Here is a 16550-nt window from a genome sequence, read left to right on the forward strand (position 1 = left end):
GGAGTCCCTTTGATCAGTCATGAATATATTTCTAATCTGTTTTTGGAATATATTGGGGAAACCAGCAGTCTTACAGTTGGTGCCTGTTTGAACCTTAACTAATGATGTGCTTTCAGATAAAACTTAAAAAATAACAAATAGTCTAGCAGCACCTCAAAGACTAACAAAACATGTAGATGGTATCATGAGATTTTGTGGGTACAACCTACTTCTTCAGATGAGTGGAATATTAAAAGTCCAGTACCAAAATAAATAGAGGATGAGTGGGATGGGGGAGAAGGAAGGGGAAAAAAATAGTGCATTAGAGTGTTCATATTACATGAAACAAAAAACAGGACTATGTAGCACTTTAAAGACTAACAAGATGGTTTATTAGGCGATGAGTTTTCGTGAGCCAGACCCACTTCCTCAGATCAAATTTGATGAGCCCACGAAAGCTCTACACCTAATAAACCATCTTGTTAGTCTTTAAAGTGCTACATAGTCCTGTTTTTTGTTTCTGCTAGACTAGACTAACATGGCTACATATCTGTTACTATTCATATTACATGAAGCTGATAGAGAAGGTGCAAATTGTTCTTAAGTACCCATTGTTTGATAGTCATTAGGATGTGGAAGGTAGTGTGCTAGCCAGGTAATGTCTTTATTTGTACTATTGTGATGGGTCCCAAACTTTTAAATGAAGTTAAGTTCCAACACTTCCTTGTGTATTTGGCTTGTGGAATTGGTTTCAGATAGTCATGTAAAAATGCATTCTTTTATAAATGATAAATTCTCAACCTTAACTTAGTACTAACAAAGTATTAATTTGATTTCTGCACCATTTCTGATGCTGTGTTGTGATGTTTAATTTTCACTGCATAGAAGCGTGAGGTCAATACTGTTTTGGCAGATGTTATCAAACACATGACTCCAGATCGTGCATTCGAAGATGCCTATCCACAGGTTAGAGATTATTTTGATTTACCAACTTTATAAATAACTAATTTTGTTTTAACAGCAAGCACAAAGGGTTCTGAGCTCTCTTACATAATATTTTAAATGGCCTCTTGTAACTCCGGAAGCTCTTTGGAATAAAGAAAAGCTGTGATACAATGTTCTAGTTTTATTCGTGGAGGTCAATGTATAAATCTAGAATAAGGGAATTAACTGGAGTAAAATAAACTAAATGGAATGATTTGTAGCTAGATCTGCATTGATACCATTATTATGTACTTTAAAATGAGATTTGTAATGTATTTAGTTGTTTCTTCTTTCTTCTAGCTTCAGTCAATTATTCAGAAAGTTGTCACCTATTTCCATGATTTTTCTGTACTTTTTTCAGTGGTAAGTCATAACTTTGCATTGTTTTCTAGAATTTGTGTGGAGATTGTTTTTATATGGAAAGCTAACCTAATTTGCTTATCTAAATAATTAGAAGTACTTTTTGTCAAGTATAAAACTTTTAAAACACCATCAGAAGTCTTCTCTTGTTACATTCTTTAAAAATCCATTATTTACATTCCAGCCTATCATGCTATTTCCTTCTTGGGCTATAAAATTCTCTAATACTTTCTAATTCTCTAGTATCTTTAGTCCAATGTATCAGAAACAGCCAGCCATCAAAGGGAGTTTAGGTTAACTAATAATACAACCTATTTGTATTCTATGCTGAAAATAGCTAACAAAGTGTTTTAGTATAATGCTTATGTATGTCATAGAAAAGAATTCAGGCTCAACTCTTCTGGTGCTGATTAAGGGGCAAAGGAAAGATTTGGGAGGCCAAGAGGGGGTTTGCATTACAAAGAGAAGAGAGGACAGTCTGCTTAAATTCCTGAAACTTTATTAAGGGTGAACTTTTCAAATGTCCCGAGGTGATTTAGGAGCAAAACTCCCATTTTAAGTGACTTATGCACCTAAGGCCCATTGAAAGTCAGGGGGGTTAGGTTCCTAAGTCACTTGGACACATTGAAAATGTTACCGTCGATATATTTTGGGAGTAGTACAGACACTAATTTTCTCGATTCCCAAATTCAGCATCTTTAAATGGCATCTGAACATTCTAAAGCTTCAAAAGTAGCCCTGGAAAAATCCAAAATGACAGATTCTTTGGGATTGTAATACCCTCTGCCTTGTTCCGAGAGTCCTCAGAGTTTCCTGTGAACGCTGCTTCGGTATCCATGCTGCCACAAACCTATTATTGCTTTTATAACACATACTGGTTTTCCATATTTTTGTGACATTTCGCTAAATGAGCTCTGTCTGACCTGTTACATGTTTATACAGAATACTCTGAGCCAATAAACTAGCTCTTTTGTTAGCCTATAGGATTTCTCCATTAGTACCACCACCCTGCTTTAATCTCTCAGTACCTAATCACTGATCCTTGAGGAAAAACCTTTCTTCAAATGAGGTAAAAATTGGTCTAATACACTCATAGCTCAGATTATTTTACATATTTCTAAAATATTTATACTTGTTGATTCTTAAGACAGATTTTCTTTCTCGGCACAGAGTCTAAAATTTTTTGTGTGTAAAATACCTTAATATAGCTGGTTTTTAAAAATTTGTATTTTAGGAGAAATTCTTACCATTCCTGGATATGTTCCAGAAAGAGAGTGTGAGAGTGGAGGTTTGCAAGTGCATTATGGAAGCTTTTATTAAGTAAGTAGAAAATGTTCTGATTAAGGGTACTCTAGATGATCTGGGCAATCTATTGAACAGTTGTTATGGGAGATAGCATGAATAAGTTTGCAGTCCATTTGGCTGTAGAACATATTCCAGGTTCTAAGAATAAAATATAAAGTTATAATTTTCATTAGTCTTTTTATACATCAGTTGTTTATTACTCTGATTTTCACTGAAAAATAATTCTTAGTAATCTTGTCAATCTCTGCTGATAAAAATATAAATTGTATGCAATGTCGTTGCAGTATGTTGGTCTTAGTATACTAGAAAGACAAGACCTGAAAAAGAGCTCTGAGTTAGCTCATCTCTCTTATAAATAGAAATTGGTCCAATAAAGATATTATTTCATCCACCTTATTTCAGAAATATTATTTGACTTTACCCATAATAAACAGGTTTGTTGTTACTGATTCTATTACGGATTAATTGTTCTTTGTAATTTCTTCAGTTTCCATTGCTTGATTTGGTTTACATTATACAGTGCCATAATATTCCTAGCCTTGGCGGACATCTTCGCATATGAACAAGGAAGGGAACAGACAGACATGTTTGTTACAGTAAAATGAATGCTTTCTGAATGGAAAACAATATCAGAAGATGATTTTATGTTCAATCTTCTCAGAGAACAGAATAATAATTGACATTAAAGCAAAATATTTTGATGCGTTACTTCCTTATATCTTTCCAATAATCAAATTGGAGAGCAGCAATACATAATTTAAAAGTGGTATCTGAGTTTCAATTAGATTTCTTCCAATCAGTAGTAGTAGTAAGTTTTGATATGTCAGGCGTGAAAAAACAAATAGCGAAAGGTTAGCTAGAATAACTTGGTCTGTTAGAAATAGAAGACTGTTAAGATTTCTTGATCCCATAGTTGAGAAACATAAATAGCCATTCAGATTGTGACTAATGTGTTTGTACTGCATTATGTCAATCGTATATATTCCCAGGATACTCTGTGTAACAGATTGTGCAGTCAATGGTGCCAAGTTTGGAGTCTTGTGTTATTAGTGTTAAATTTTTCAAAAATGTAATTAATTGTAGTTGTCAGAAGCCTGCAAATAGTGTTTGACCATGACGAAAATGCACCTTGGATACATTTAAAAACCAAGCCAAAACCCAGAAAACATTATTTGAAGTGCATTAGAAATGTTATTGCAAATACAGAAGGCCAAATTCTTATGATTTGTAGATATTGCACTTACCACATGGACAGCTCTTACCTGTCCCTGTCCCTTTCTTTCCACTGACTGTCCATGTGCTGCCCTGGTGCCAGTGGTGCCACCTGAAGCCATTGGAAAAACCAGGAGTGCACTTATTCATGAAGTTCTCAGGCTTCCCTCTGCTTAACACAGAGTTGGGAGATAAATATTTTCTGCTCTATTCCACTTACAGTGAGATGGCCCCACTCCACTCTTTTGGTAATCCCCTTTTGTTAGGCAATATGTTAAGTGGAGAGCTTTTAATACTATATTGGCAAAGAATATTTAACTGGAGTCAAGTAAATGAATGTATAGTTTAACACTATACATTTATATAGCAGAAAAAACATATTCAATACAAATAGAATGAACAACTAATTGCCCTACTAATATTTTGTTAGGTACCAATAGACTATAAGATCCTCTGTCCAGGTGCTTAATCTCTATATTTATATCCTGAGTAACCTGATCATCCACATAGGTGCTGGAACTTGAGCTGCAGGGGGTGCTGAAGCACCTGCTGACTTAAAGGGATTTCACTATATCCAGGGCTCATAGTTTGGTTCAGTGGCTCTCAGCACCGCCACTATAAAATTGTTCCAGCAACCTTCAATGGCAGGTGGTTCTAGTTGGCTCCTCCCGGCATATAGAGAGTAGGAGTGTCTTTGGGCCATTAGTAAATGAGGCATATGGGGTTCTGGAGAAGATGTTTATGCTTCCATGTTTTTGAGTCGTCAGTGAAACTATGCCTCAGGAAAGAGATGCAATTGAATGCCAGCGTCATGGTGGTTTTATGGGGTTGGGGATACAAAGGGGCTTGGTCTGTTCACAGGGGCTATTCTGAGTGCTCTGTTACAGTAAAAGATACAGTGGTTGTAAGCTAATACAGTATCATCTAGGGATGTGAAGGACTAGTTGACTAATCACTCCCTCCCCCCCCCAGCCCTGCTGCCTTTATTAGATAGATAGAGACGGGGGGGGAGAGGGAAGAAGAGGGGGTACTTAAAAGCGGCAGCACCAGTTGAAACCTGGGGCCAGACCTCGTGCTGCACGCAGTAACGCTGTTTTGAAAAGCTGTGTGCGGTCCAGGCCAGCTGGGGTGTCCCCAGGCTACACATGGCATTTCAAAGCAGCAGTGCTGCATGGACCCTGGGCTCCATGTGGCGCTGCTGCTTTGAAACGCTGCTGTGGCATTTTAAAGCGGCAGCACCACATAGAGCGTGGGGTCAGTGGAGGAGTCCCTAGCTGACCCTGGGCTCCACACAGCAAATGTATCGACTATTCGATTAGTCAGTTACCCGATAATTAACATCCTTAGTATCATCAGGACTAGACATCTCTGCCCTTTATCTCTTTCAGGTTGCCTTGTTTTACTGCATACTGAGTTCTGCTTCCTTGCCTTTGGCAGTTGATAGACTGTGCTAGTGTTGAGGTGCTTTCGTTCTCCTCCTCCTTTGGAGCTCAGAGTACAGGAGAGAAAATTGTTTCTTTCCAAATATCTATTAAAAATGGCATTGGAAATATTATCTAGGAAATAGAGCAGCATTTCTCATTCTCTTGATAATTGAGAAATTCTGTTTTTTGGCATTGGTATGAATCTATGGAATGATTATCAGTGCCTGAAGGTGATGCATCTTTAAGGTTATAAAATTGTTCCTGTAATTAGTCCCTGCATACTTACAGAGGATACATCACACGTTCTGTTCTGCCGTACATTAACCAAGGGACTAAATTCCTATCTGAGATTTCTTTACTTCATAACACCACCAGATAGTTATTAACTGTGAAGATATAAATCTACTCTGTTTTTTGTAAAAAGAAAAATACATTGAGATGCGACACAGTGAGAGACAGTCTTTGGAGGTTATTGCACAGACAGAGATCATGTTTTCACCATTGCAGTTCTCTGCTCATAAGAGTATATAAAGGCTGCCTGTACAAAATTAGCATTATATGAATTTTTAGTTTTCCACTGTTTTGTGTTTTGGAGAAACTGCAGTGTTTTATTCAGTATTTTCCAAAAAATGTGTTTTAGGTATCAACAAGAAGCTACTAAAGACCCAGTCATACTCAATGCTCTTCTACATGTGTGCAAGACCATGCATGATTCTGTGAAGTAAGATCAAATTTACATGTAATATAATATAGAATATGTGAAAATGGCGGATGTTCTGATGTATAGTTTTACTTTTGGAGGAGGTTAATGTTTCAGGGTGAATTTATGCATGACTCTCTGTGTTGCATTAACGGAAGCTGTGCAGTGAAATCATAACACACATATTTTACTATTTAATCATGGATTTGTTTGAATGCAGAAACAAAGAATCTACCTGGAAAATGGCAATAACTTAATAGGTTTTTTTAGTGTAGAAGGAGATAGCAAGGGTATGTTTTGAGAACAACAAAAACATACTGTTAAGAGAAACTATGCCAGGTTGGGCCCTTTTCAGCTTTTGGGAGGATAAAAAGCAGCTAGAATCTTCCAGGACCTGTAGTGAACAATACAGTATTTAGAGGTTTTCAATACACTCTTTGCCATTTTAAAACACAGCTCCCAAAATTGAGTTTATTCCATCCACATTCAGATGTATGCAAAGCAGCCCTAAAACTGACAAAAATACCTGGGGGATCTCTCTTGAGTACAGGGATTGCTGGGGAAAGGGGAATGCCTACATTTAAACACCCCATCTTGTGGGGGTGCAGGAAATGATACTGGGATTTTTCCAGTGGTCGCTGTCTCTCATAATGACTTTCTAGGGCTGTTAACTATTGGAACAGTTTAGAACAGTATTACTTTTTCCGTTCAGGCCCCTTCAGCTGTGCTGAGTCCTCATAAACCATGGATCAGACCTGACTCAATTTTTAGCAGTTGTTAGAGGCCAGTTTATATTTAGAAATAGAAATAAGAGCTGTACATGTGCCAACAACTTTGCTATGATATAGCACTCTGGACTACTGTACCAACTTCTAGCCAACTGTCTTAAATCACTGGACAGATATTAATATTAAGATATGCTAATATGACTTACACTTTACTAATAATTAACACCCTTTGTGAGGTAGGGAAATATTATCATCCCAATTCTGACTGTGAGGAAGTTGTCTCACACAATGATTTAGTGACACCCAAAATCACACAGGAAATCTTTGAATAGATTTCCAAGTGCCAAATTTTTGTGTCTAAATTATAAAACTGTCCTTTCTTTGTAGGTTGAATAGACTTGTAAGGGCAAATTTTTATGGTGCTTTCATTCAAGAGCCATTTATAATTTAGTGCTAATATTGTAAAGATAATTTATAACATTTTCACCCTTGCTATGCTCGCCAACTCCCCCTTTCTCTGACCTTGCGGCCAGAGAGCTTGATGATGTCATTCTGTTGCGCAGCAGGAAAAACTTCTTTATATATTAAGAGAGATTATTGTAAGTTTCTTTAGTTCATATAGTGTCAATGAATGCAAGATACACTGACAATGGAGGAAATCAGCTTTGGCACATAATTCAAATTATGACAAGTTCAAATGCTTTATTCTAGGATATGTGGTAGGGTTGCCATGTATCCGGTTTTGAACTGGACAGTCCAGTATTTGAGCTTTCTGTTTGGGGAAACAAATTGAAAAAATATAAATGTCCGGTATTTTCTAAATAAGATGTAATGTAGATTGTGATGTAATGAAGTGTGTGCAGTATTTTTATTGAAACCATCTGGCAACCCCTACTATGTGGTGTCTTTGGTTACATACATGCTAATGCTCAGGGCTCGCCGAGTGGCACACACGACATTACATCACACAGATCGTTCCGCGCCAGCTCTTCCGGGGTGTTTGTTGAGCCCTGCTAATGCTTTTTCAGTCTTTAAACAGTTAAGTATAAAATTTAATTATTAAAGAATCAAAACAGTTGCCAGTGGCCTATAGTTGACAAAAACAGCTGCTGGAAGCCACGAAAAAAACCCCTAATTAGCACTTCTTTTAGTTTAGGCGGTTAATTTACATCATTCCTTTGATTCTGTTCTGTCAGCTCTTAAAAATGGCCATTTTACACAGCATTCTAAGAAGTTAAAGTTACTTCTTTCCACTTTTCAGAAACTTTGATTGGGCAGAGTTTTAATCTAGGATCTAGGCCTTAACACAATACTGGCCACTTGATTAGGAGTTGAATGGTAATAACTCTTCAGGTCCTGCTTTTATCAAGCCATGCCAAATTTGAACTGGCAAGCCACATGTAGATCTCATTTTAAGTCTCGTGAGCCATCTAGATCACCCTCAGTTCTTTCTTTTGATTGGCAGTATACTAATGAGCTAATCATTCTGAGGTTTTCCTTCCTTCTCTACTGGATAAAGCTATTGTCTTGTTTCCATCTGGTGTCTGCTCTAGGAAAATGATACACAGGAGGTCAGAGCTGGAGACAAGTACATAATGGTGAAAGGATTAAATGGGATTACTTAATTGTATTTTAACTTTCTGTTTATCCATTTTCATCAAAACAAATCTATCTTAATGAATTTCCATATGATGTATATTTGTCTCATATTGAATGTGGATTATGTTTTCTGAAAGATTTGATACTTTTGTGGGTAATTTTGGAAGTCAGTGTATCATTTTAGTATGATTTGTGACAGCAAAACTTCTGGAGAACAATATAAAAGACAGTGGTAATAATAAAATTAAAAGGACACAGCTGAGTAATCATAGTTTAAAACAAAACAAAAAAACCACCCTAGTAACACCCTATAGAATTAAAACTGAAAGAATGTTAAATAATACATTTAAAGGGTTTTTTTAAACTGCTTATCGGATAGTTGACAGGTTAGTCAACTAGTCGCCCCTCTTTCCCCCCCTTGCTGTCTTTATCAGATTGAAGCAGCAATGGGGGGAGGGGGCAAGAAGAAGGGGGTACTTCAAAGTGGCAGCACTGCACAGAGCCAGGGATCAGCTGGGGAGTCCCCAGCTGATCCCAGGCTCCACCCGACATTTCAAAGCAGCAATGCTGCTTGGAACCCAGGTTCAGCTGGGGACTCCCCAGCTGATCCCAACTCGTGTAGCATGCCATCTTTGAAATGTACAAGAGCCCCCGCTGTGCATTTCGAAACGGAAGTTCCCACATGGAGCCTGGAGTCAGCGGGACTTCCCTCTGGCCCTTGGCTCCACGGAACATACCAACTTTGAAATGCACAAGAGCCCCCTGCAGGGGCTCTTGTACATTTCAAAGGCGGAGGAACACGGAAGTGCTTATCGACTAGTTGAGTCAATGGAAATTCCATTGACTACTCGACTAGTAAATTAATTGCTAGTTAACATCCCTAGTAAAAATTAATGCATTCAGCTAATTTAAGTGGCAGGGTTGTTTATGCAAAGTTTGGTATTTGTAGGTAATTGCAAAGTATGACTTTATTTTGCACAAACCAAATCCACAAACGCACACAAACAAACTCTACAAAATATATAGTATATTAATGCATATAAGAATGTTTTTTCTGAGTGAATTAGATAAAGGGGACATGAAAGAAATTTTAAGAGTTTGTATAATATGTATATAGCTAAACCTTAATAATATATAAGTACCGGTAGGTTTTTTTAAAGATGGCTTATTTTACATTGACTATGTAAACTTATTTTTGTAGTGCACTAACACTTGAAGATGAAAAAAGAATCCTAGCATCTTTGATCAATGGTTTTATAAAAATGGTGAGTACTTCGTATTTGTGATTACCTCAGAAAACTTTTTGTGGCAAAGATACTCTTGTGGGAAGTAGGCCCCTAAATGCCATTGAAATTCAATGGGACTCAAGCATCCAACTTGATCAGGGTCTGTTGAAAATCCCACATAGTATGTTTAATGAAGTAAATATGCAGATGTTTTGAAGAAATAAAACTGTTGATCTATACTCGGTATTTCAGGCCTAGTTTAAAGTGTACAGTGCAAAATCTTCTATTAAATATTTTTAAATGTTTTGTAAAACCTGTATGTGTGTTAAAGTTGAGTATTAATGAGTGTCTTGCCTGTCATGACTGTGTGAAGTGTTGCAGGTGAGCAGTGATTCCGCCACCCACACCTGAGGGGCATTAATACAAAATTAAAAACAAAAAATAAGATTTAAAATATCAGTTGTTGAACCCTGAAGCATTCCATTTGAAACTGGCTTTAAATTAGATTGAAAAAACCCCAAATGCCCACTTTTCAAAAAACATTTTTAATTTGGTACATAATAAACTACTGTCAATAAAAAGATTGATTCATTAATCCATTTGTAGTGTGGATTATGTGGATTTTCTGTTAAGCTGATTTTTTTTGTTTCAAAATGCAACCACTCCAATCCTTCTCTCCATCAGATCCTTTTCTAGAAGTCTGAAAGCTGCTAAGTGTTGTATACTTGAAAAACATTCAGTACATAAAGCGGAAACTATATAGTATTTTAATAAAAATAAAAACAAAAAATGTACTTACAGACTTCCATACAAGTTAAATTATGGAAGATGAGCAAGTTACTTAATTGCAGTTGAGGTTCTTGATTGCAACTCTTTCGTAACAAACAAACAAACAAACAAACAAAAGAGAGAGAGAGAGAGCGCGCACTCTAATTCAACACACATAAATAGATTTAAAAAACCAGTGTACTGCAGTTGTGTCATAAGTGTGACTTTTGGTATCTTCCTAATACCAGGTATCATTTGGCCGTGACTTTGAGCAGCAGCTGAGTTTTTATGTTGAAGCCAGGTCAATGTTTTGCAATCTGGAGCCTGTTCTTGTCCAGCTGATTCATGTAAGCAAAATTTTAACTGCAAATACCGGCTTAATTGATGGCGGGTCTTCCTCTCCTAATTACAATTCCTAATGTTTACTGTGTTGAGGTCTGTTTCATTAGGAATTCAGGAGAGGACATTGTTTTTGCCTTTCTTTTATCACTAAATTTTTCTTCGAGTGTTTGCTTTACCCCCATACTTGGTAGCATTGTAATAATGCAGTGTCTCCCAAACTGTGGATTGCGGACCCCTGCGGGTCTGCAAGGATATTCCTTCTTTATGGCAAGCCAGACAAGGATCCTCCAATTGATGAGCAAGTTATCCCTTTGGCCACTTCTGTTTCCCATATGTTTAATTTAACAGAAAGATAAGATTGCCTTACTTTTCTTTTATAGTCTGTGAACCAACTGGCAATGGAAACGAGAAAACTGATGAAAGGAAGTCATTCCAGAAAGACAGCTGCATTTGTCAGGGTATGTACCCATGTACACAGATGTTATAACAAGCTAGAACCTAAAGCTGTAACTTTTACAGAAGAATGTACAAAAGATGTGCTGCAAGATAAATGGCATGACAATGTTTATCATTATTATAAAGTCTAAGTGAATACTTAAATTCAGCATATTTTCTTCTTAGTGCAGATTTGTCTTTACACCAGAACTATGAGTCATCTGTCAGTTTTTTGCTGACTTATCCCACCCTTTTAGAAAGTGCAGATGTTGCTGGGGAAGGGCTAAGTGGGTGGTGGTGTGTCTCAGTCAAATGATTCATGGCACCTAGATATACAGCAAGTGGGATTAGCTTTCTGGAGAGAGAAAGGATCTGGCTGTGGGTTGATCACTCCTGAGGAAGGAACGTTAGGAGAGAGAAAGCCTTCAAAGAAGTTCTGAGCTAATCTTTTTATTTTATCGTTTTCACAGATAATAAAGGAATTTGGTCAATTTGAATTTCACATCTTTTGTGGACCATTATTGTTAGGTGGTGGAAAGTTCATATTTTTAAGCTTTTGCTTGAGCTTATACTACAGTAGGTAGTAGTCCTGAGTAGTCCTGTGGCACCCTAGAGACTAACAAAAAATATATAGTATCGAGAGCTTTTGTGGGTAAAACCCACTTCTTCAGATGAGCTTGAAAAGAAGTCAGTTTTGCCCATGAAAGCTCATTTTTGTTAAGCCTCTAAGATGCCACAGGACCAGGACCGGACCGAACCATTCTGGCGCCCTGGGCAGACAGTTTAATTATGCCCTGGGTTGGGGGAGGGCGCATGCACGGCCTCGCCCCCGTGCCAGTGCATGGAACGGAGCTGGCAACAGCAGGATGCACGTGCCCGGCCCGGCTACCGCCGCTGGCGCGCAGCCCGGGGCCACCTGGGGTGGGCCAAGCCTGGCCGTGCAGGGCCCCACGGCCGCGGGGGGAAGGGCGCTACTGGCCGGCGCTCTGTGGGTTAATGCGGCCCCCCACCTCGGACGGCCGCTGCAGGGTGGCCGCTGGGAGCTGCTGCAGCTCGCGATCCGGGAGCCGGGTGCGTGGTGCCTGATGGCAACTATAAGGGGCACTGTGCGCCCCTTTCAGCTGCCATCAGGCGCCTCCCATAGGTTGGCACCCCGGGCAGCTGTCTGGCTAGCCCATGCCTTAATCCAACCCTGCACAGGACTACTCGTTTTTTAAGTTACAGACTAACCCGGCTACTCCCCGAGCCTTTTATACAGTAGTTAATAGGCATAGACATACAATTGTTATACCTCTGATTTAAGAAATTATTTGAGTCATGTTTTCATATATTTTCTTCTTTCGTTAGGCTTGTGTTGCTTTCTGCTTCATTACAATTCCATCTCTGACTAGTATCTTTGCACGACTTAATTTGTACCTGAACTCTGGACAGGTAGCTCTGGCAAATCAGTGCCTTTCACAAGGTAAGATAGGTGTTTGTTTCAGTTACATAGTAATTCTTTTTTGCTAGAAAACAGAATGTTTCTCTCTGAATAATATTCAATTTGAAACTGAAGTTTACTCTTTCACGTTTTATTCTTTCTCATGTTGCTATAATCTAAAATAAAATAATTCTAAAATATATTTTTCCAAATTATAACACATTTAAAATTAAAATATCAGAATTGTAGAAAAAGAGAGATCTGATATTTGGGTATTTATTCAATTATTCCTTTATTTTAGTCTCTACTTTTGCTATTTAAAAAATCATATCTTCAAAGAAAGCAGTGCTGTTTCAAGTAAGGGACTCAAACTTGTGTAAAAATAACTTGATTTAAATATATTTTTTTGAGGAGGGGGAAGCTTAGACCAACTAAATTATTATGCACAGAGGTTGACATTCCTGTAAAAACTTCTGGGGAAAGAATTAAAGTGCTTCAGTCAGGTTACCCTAATTATTGGTTGTTGTGTTGCATTTGGTAGTACTAGAAAATATACATCAAAGCACTGAAGGACTATTCCATGAAAAAATACTTTGCTAATAAAATTGTGTCACGTGTCCTAGAGAAAGTATGATGAGTAATGGGAGATGTGAGGAATCAAAATGGTGCTCAAAATGGTGTTGAACTAGTGCTGGAGTGTGGTGTTCTGTCAGGGGCTCTGTTTTACTAGATGTCTTAGGCAAGGTGTGAAACAGAAGTTCTGATCACTTGTGGTTTAAAAAATACCCTATGGGAAGAATGATGAGCGTTAGCCCTGCATTCTGTTCAATTTCCAGCTTGAGCATACTTGCTTAAAAGCAGCTTCCTCTACCTTCACCTAGATAGTGTCCCCCAATCCCTTTCTTAAGCTGTTGTTCAGATTTCCTTTGCATTCTTAAATTTTTGTGATGTTAACCTCAGAGATCAATGAGTTTCATTGCTGGGTCAAGTGCTTCCTATATGCTGTATATGATTTGCATAATAAGAACATAAGAACGGCCATACTGGGTCAGACCAAAGGTCCATCCAGCCCAGTACCCTGTCTGCCAACAGTGGCCAATTCCAGGTGTCCCAGAGGGAGTGAATCAAACAGGTAATGATCAAGCGCTCTCTCCTGCCATTCATCTCCACCCTCTGACAGAGTCTAGAGACGCCATTCCTTACCCATACTGGCTAATAGCCATTTATGGACTTAACCTCCATGAATTTATCTAGTTCTCTTTTAAACCCTGCTATAGTCCTAGCATTCACAACCACCTCAGGCAAGGAGTTCCATAGATTGAATATACACTGTGTGAAGAAGAACTTCCTTTTATTTGTTTTAAACCTGCTGCCCATTAGTTTCATTTAGTGGCCCCTAGTTCTTATATTATGGAAACAAATAAATAACTTTTCCTTATTCACTTTCCTTATTCACTTATTCACCTTATCCACACCACTCATGATTTTATAGATCTCTATCATATCCCCCCTTAATACATAGGGATTTTTCATGGTCTTCTCTTTACCTATAATAATGTCTCATATGTTAAACATTGTTCTTCCCCATATTTTTTTTTATGTCTGTGGTGAAAGCCATAAATTGCATTCCTACGAAAACAGCTTGAGGTGGCTGTTAAATCTCATCTTAGCTTTGTGTATGTGAGAGAGAAGAATTAAGAAAGTGTGTGTTGTGACTATTTTACCTAGGACTTGCTCTGTATGGAAGAGCATCGCATATTTAGTTCATATTGCTGTCATTGGCATTAGGGATGTTAAAGGGGAGCTGTTAATGGTTTAAAGGTGATGCTTGCTGGGTAATGGTTAACTGGTACCCAGGGAACAGTCCCTGGCCCATGCGAGGGCAGAAACAGTTGGGCTAGAGTAGCCCCTGCAGTTGGGCTGGAGCGGCCCTGATCATCCATCCCCCTTTTAATCAATTAACTCATTAAACTTAATGTTTAACCGATTAACTAATTAAATGGGATTTTTACATCCTTAATTGTCACCATAACTTACTATGAAATATAAAGGGGCATTTGAGTGGAGTGGTAGAGGGCAGATGGCAACTGATGAAATTGGAGTGGGCTTTGCATATAAGTTGACAAATCAAATAAAGCTTATTTTGAACAGGTTGGCTTGAAGGATACAAGCACTTATGCATACAAAATGAGTAGAAGACTGACTACTTGTCGTGCTGTGTGTAGTGTTGTAGCTATGCCAGTCCAGGATATTAGAGAGAAATGGTGGGTAAGGTAAGATCGTTTATTGGACTGACTTCTAGTAATGAAAGAGATAAGTGTTTGAGCAGCACTCAGCTCTCCCTTATCTGGCTAATAGTCTGTGCCCAAATATTACTTTTCTGCACATTTCTGACTGCCCACCTAATAACAGGCTGTTATACTGTGGGGCTGTGTCTACACTGGGCCACTTATTCCGGAAAATCAGCCGCTTTTCCGGAATAAGATGCGAGCTGTCTACACTAGCCCTTGAATTTCTGGAAAAGCAACAACGCTCTACTGTACAAAATCAGCTGCTATTCCGGAAAAACTATTCTGCTCCCGCTCGGGCATAAGTCCTTATTCTGGAACACTGTTCCGGAAAAGGGCCAGTGTAGACAGCCCAGTAGTCTTTTTCCGGAAAAAAGCCCCGATTGTGAAAATGGCGATCGGGGCTCTTTTCCGGAAAAGCGCGTCTACATTGGCCACAGATGCTTTTCTGGAAAAAGGGCTTTTCTGGAAAAGCAGCCTGCCAATGTAGATGCTCCTTTTCCGGAAAAACTGAAAACGGAATAGTATTCCGTTTTAAGCAGTTCCGGAAATTCATGCCAATGTAGACACAGCCTGGGAGAAAAGGGCTGTCATGCATATTTATCTTGAAGGCCAGAAGGAGAAAAGGGTGAAATGATGGTGTTTTAAATATCAGTAACTAAACAAATGCAAAGATTGAGCCTTACACCACTACTGTAAGTAAACTTCTAACTTGAGTTTAAAATAACAAGCACAAATAAATAATTTTGTATGGGTGTGATACTAAAGGAGGGCTCTCATATAAAAGCTTACAAGAAATGTCAGATGTTAACACCACGGCAGAAAATAAGAGAGAGAGTTTGGTTCATGGGGTATAGATTACATAATGTGAAGGAATTAAGCAAAGGAAACTTAGGTTGTTTAGCTGATGGGAAAAACTGTTTGAGATCTATTAGACTGTGAATTAGTCTCTCAGGAGAGGTGACTATTACTAGTCATTTTAAAACTTCAGTAGGAAACAGTCCTTCACTTGCATAGACAGAGAGTACACAACATATAGCCTGTGATTTCTGAGATTCCATATAAATGCAAGAAAGAATAACTTTTCATCTACTTACACTTTGTCTTCCTTTTTCAGTTTATAATGTTGCCAAAGCTGTGCATTCACTAGTAAGTTCCAGTTACACTCACAAACAAGTTGCGTAGGAAGCTGACTAAGGCTTTTAGTACAAGACCACTGTTAGGTTTCTTTGTCCGAACATAATGTTGCACATATAATCAGGGCAGAGGGATTTAGAGAAAAGCTGGCTGTTATGTCCAAGTACATAGTAAAAACAAAAGAGTTGCAAAGTCAGTCGTGCAATTGAGTTTATGCAGCTTGTTTGTGGATAAACTATGCACAAACCCAAAAATGAAGTCATTTTTCCTGCTGCTGTTTTTCTGTTAATTCATTAGCTGTCCCCATATTTTATATACTCTTTGTTCTTGCTTAGCATATCTTTTGTTAGAAATAAAATAATTTCAATACCTAGTTTATTTTATCTCTATACTAACAGGGGATGGCTCATTTTTCTAATTGCCTTTTCCATCTTTGAATTACAATATCCTAACTTTTCCACTTCATCTTCATGATCCATCTTCTTCCTCCTCAAGACATCGCAGCAAATGTCCAAATTTCTGATGTGAGAACTTGGGCAACAGGGGAGGGATCACTTGATGATTATCTGGTCTGTTCATTCCTCTGAAGCACCTGGCATTGGCCACTGTCAGAAGACAAGATGCTAGGCTAGATGGATCGTTG

General features: G+C 38.3%; 1 protein-coding gene across 2 annotated transcripts in view; it reads left to right on the forward strand.

Moving 5' to 3' along the window:
• Nucleotides 1–16550, forward strand: part of VPS35L (VPS35 endosomal protein sorting factor like) — a 146162-nt gene that overhangs the window by 75097 nt on the left and 54515 nt on the right. For both annotated transcript variants that reach the window (XM_006123143.5, XM_089782301.1), the window contains exons 19-26: nt 865–945; nt 1264–1326; nt 2558–2643; nt 5905–5985; nt 9493–9556; nt 10534–10632; nt 11008–11085; nt 12410–12524. In XM_006123143.5, the coding sequence (XP_006123205.3) occupies nt 865–945; nt 1264–1326; nt 2558–2643; nt 5905–5985; nt 9493–9556; nt 10534–10632; nt 11008–11085; nt 12410–12524 (667 nt within the window). The remainder of the gene's footprint in view (nt 1–864; nt 946–1263; nt 1327–2557; nt 2644–5904; nt 5986–9492; nt 9557–10533; nt 10633–11007; nt 11086–12409; nt 12525–16550) is intronic.

This window comes from Pelodiscus sinensis, chromosome 15 (assembly GCF_052426305.1).
Source record: "Pelodiscus sinensis isolate ZL-2025 chromosome 15, ASM5242630v1, whole genome shotgun sequence".
Taxonomy (NCBI): domain Eukaryota; kingdom Metazoa; phylum Chordata; order Testudines; family Trionychidae; genus Pelodiscus; species Pelodiscus sinensis.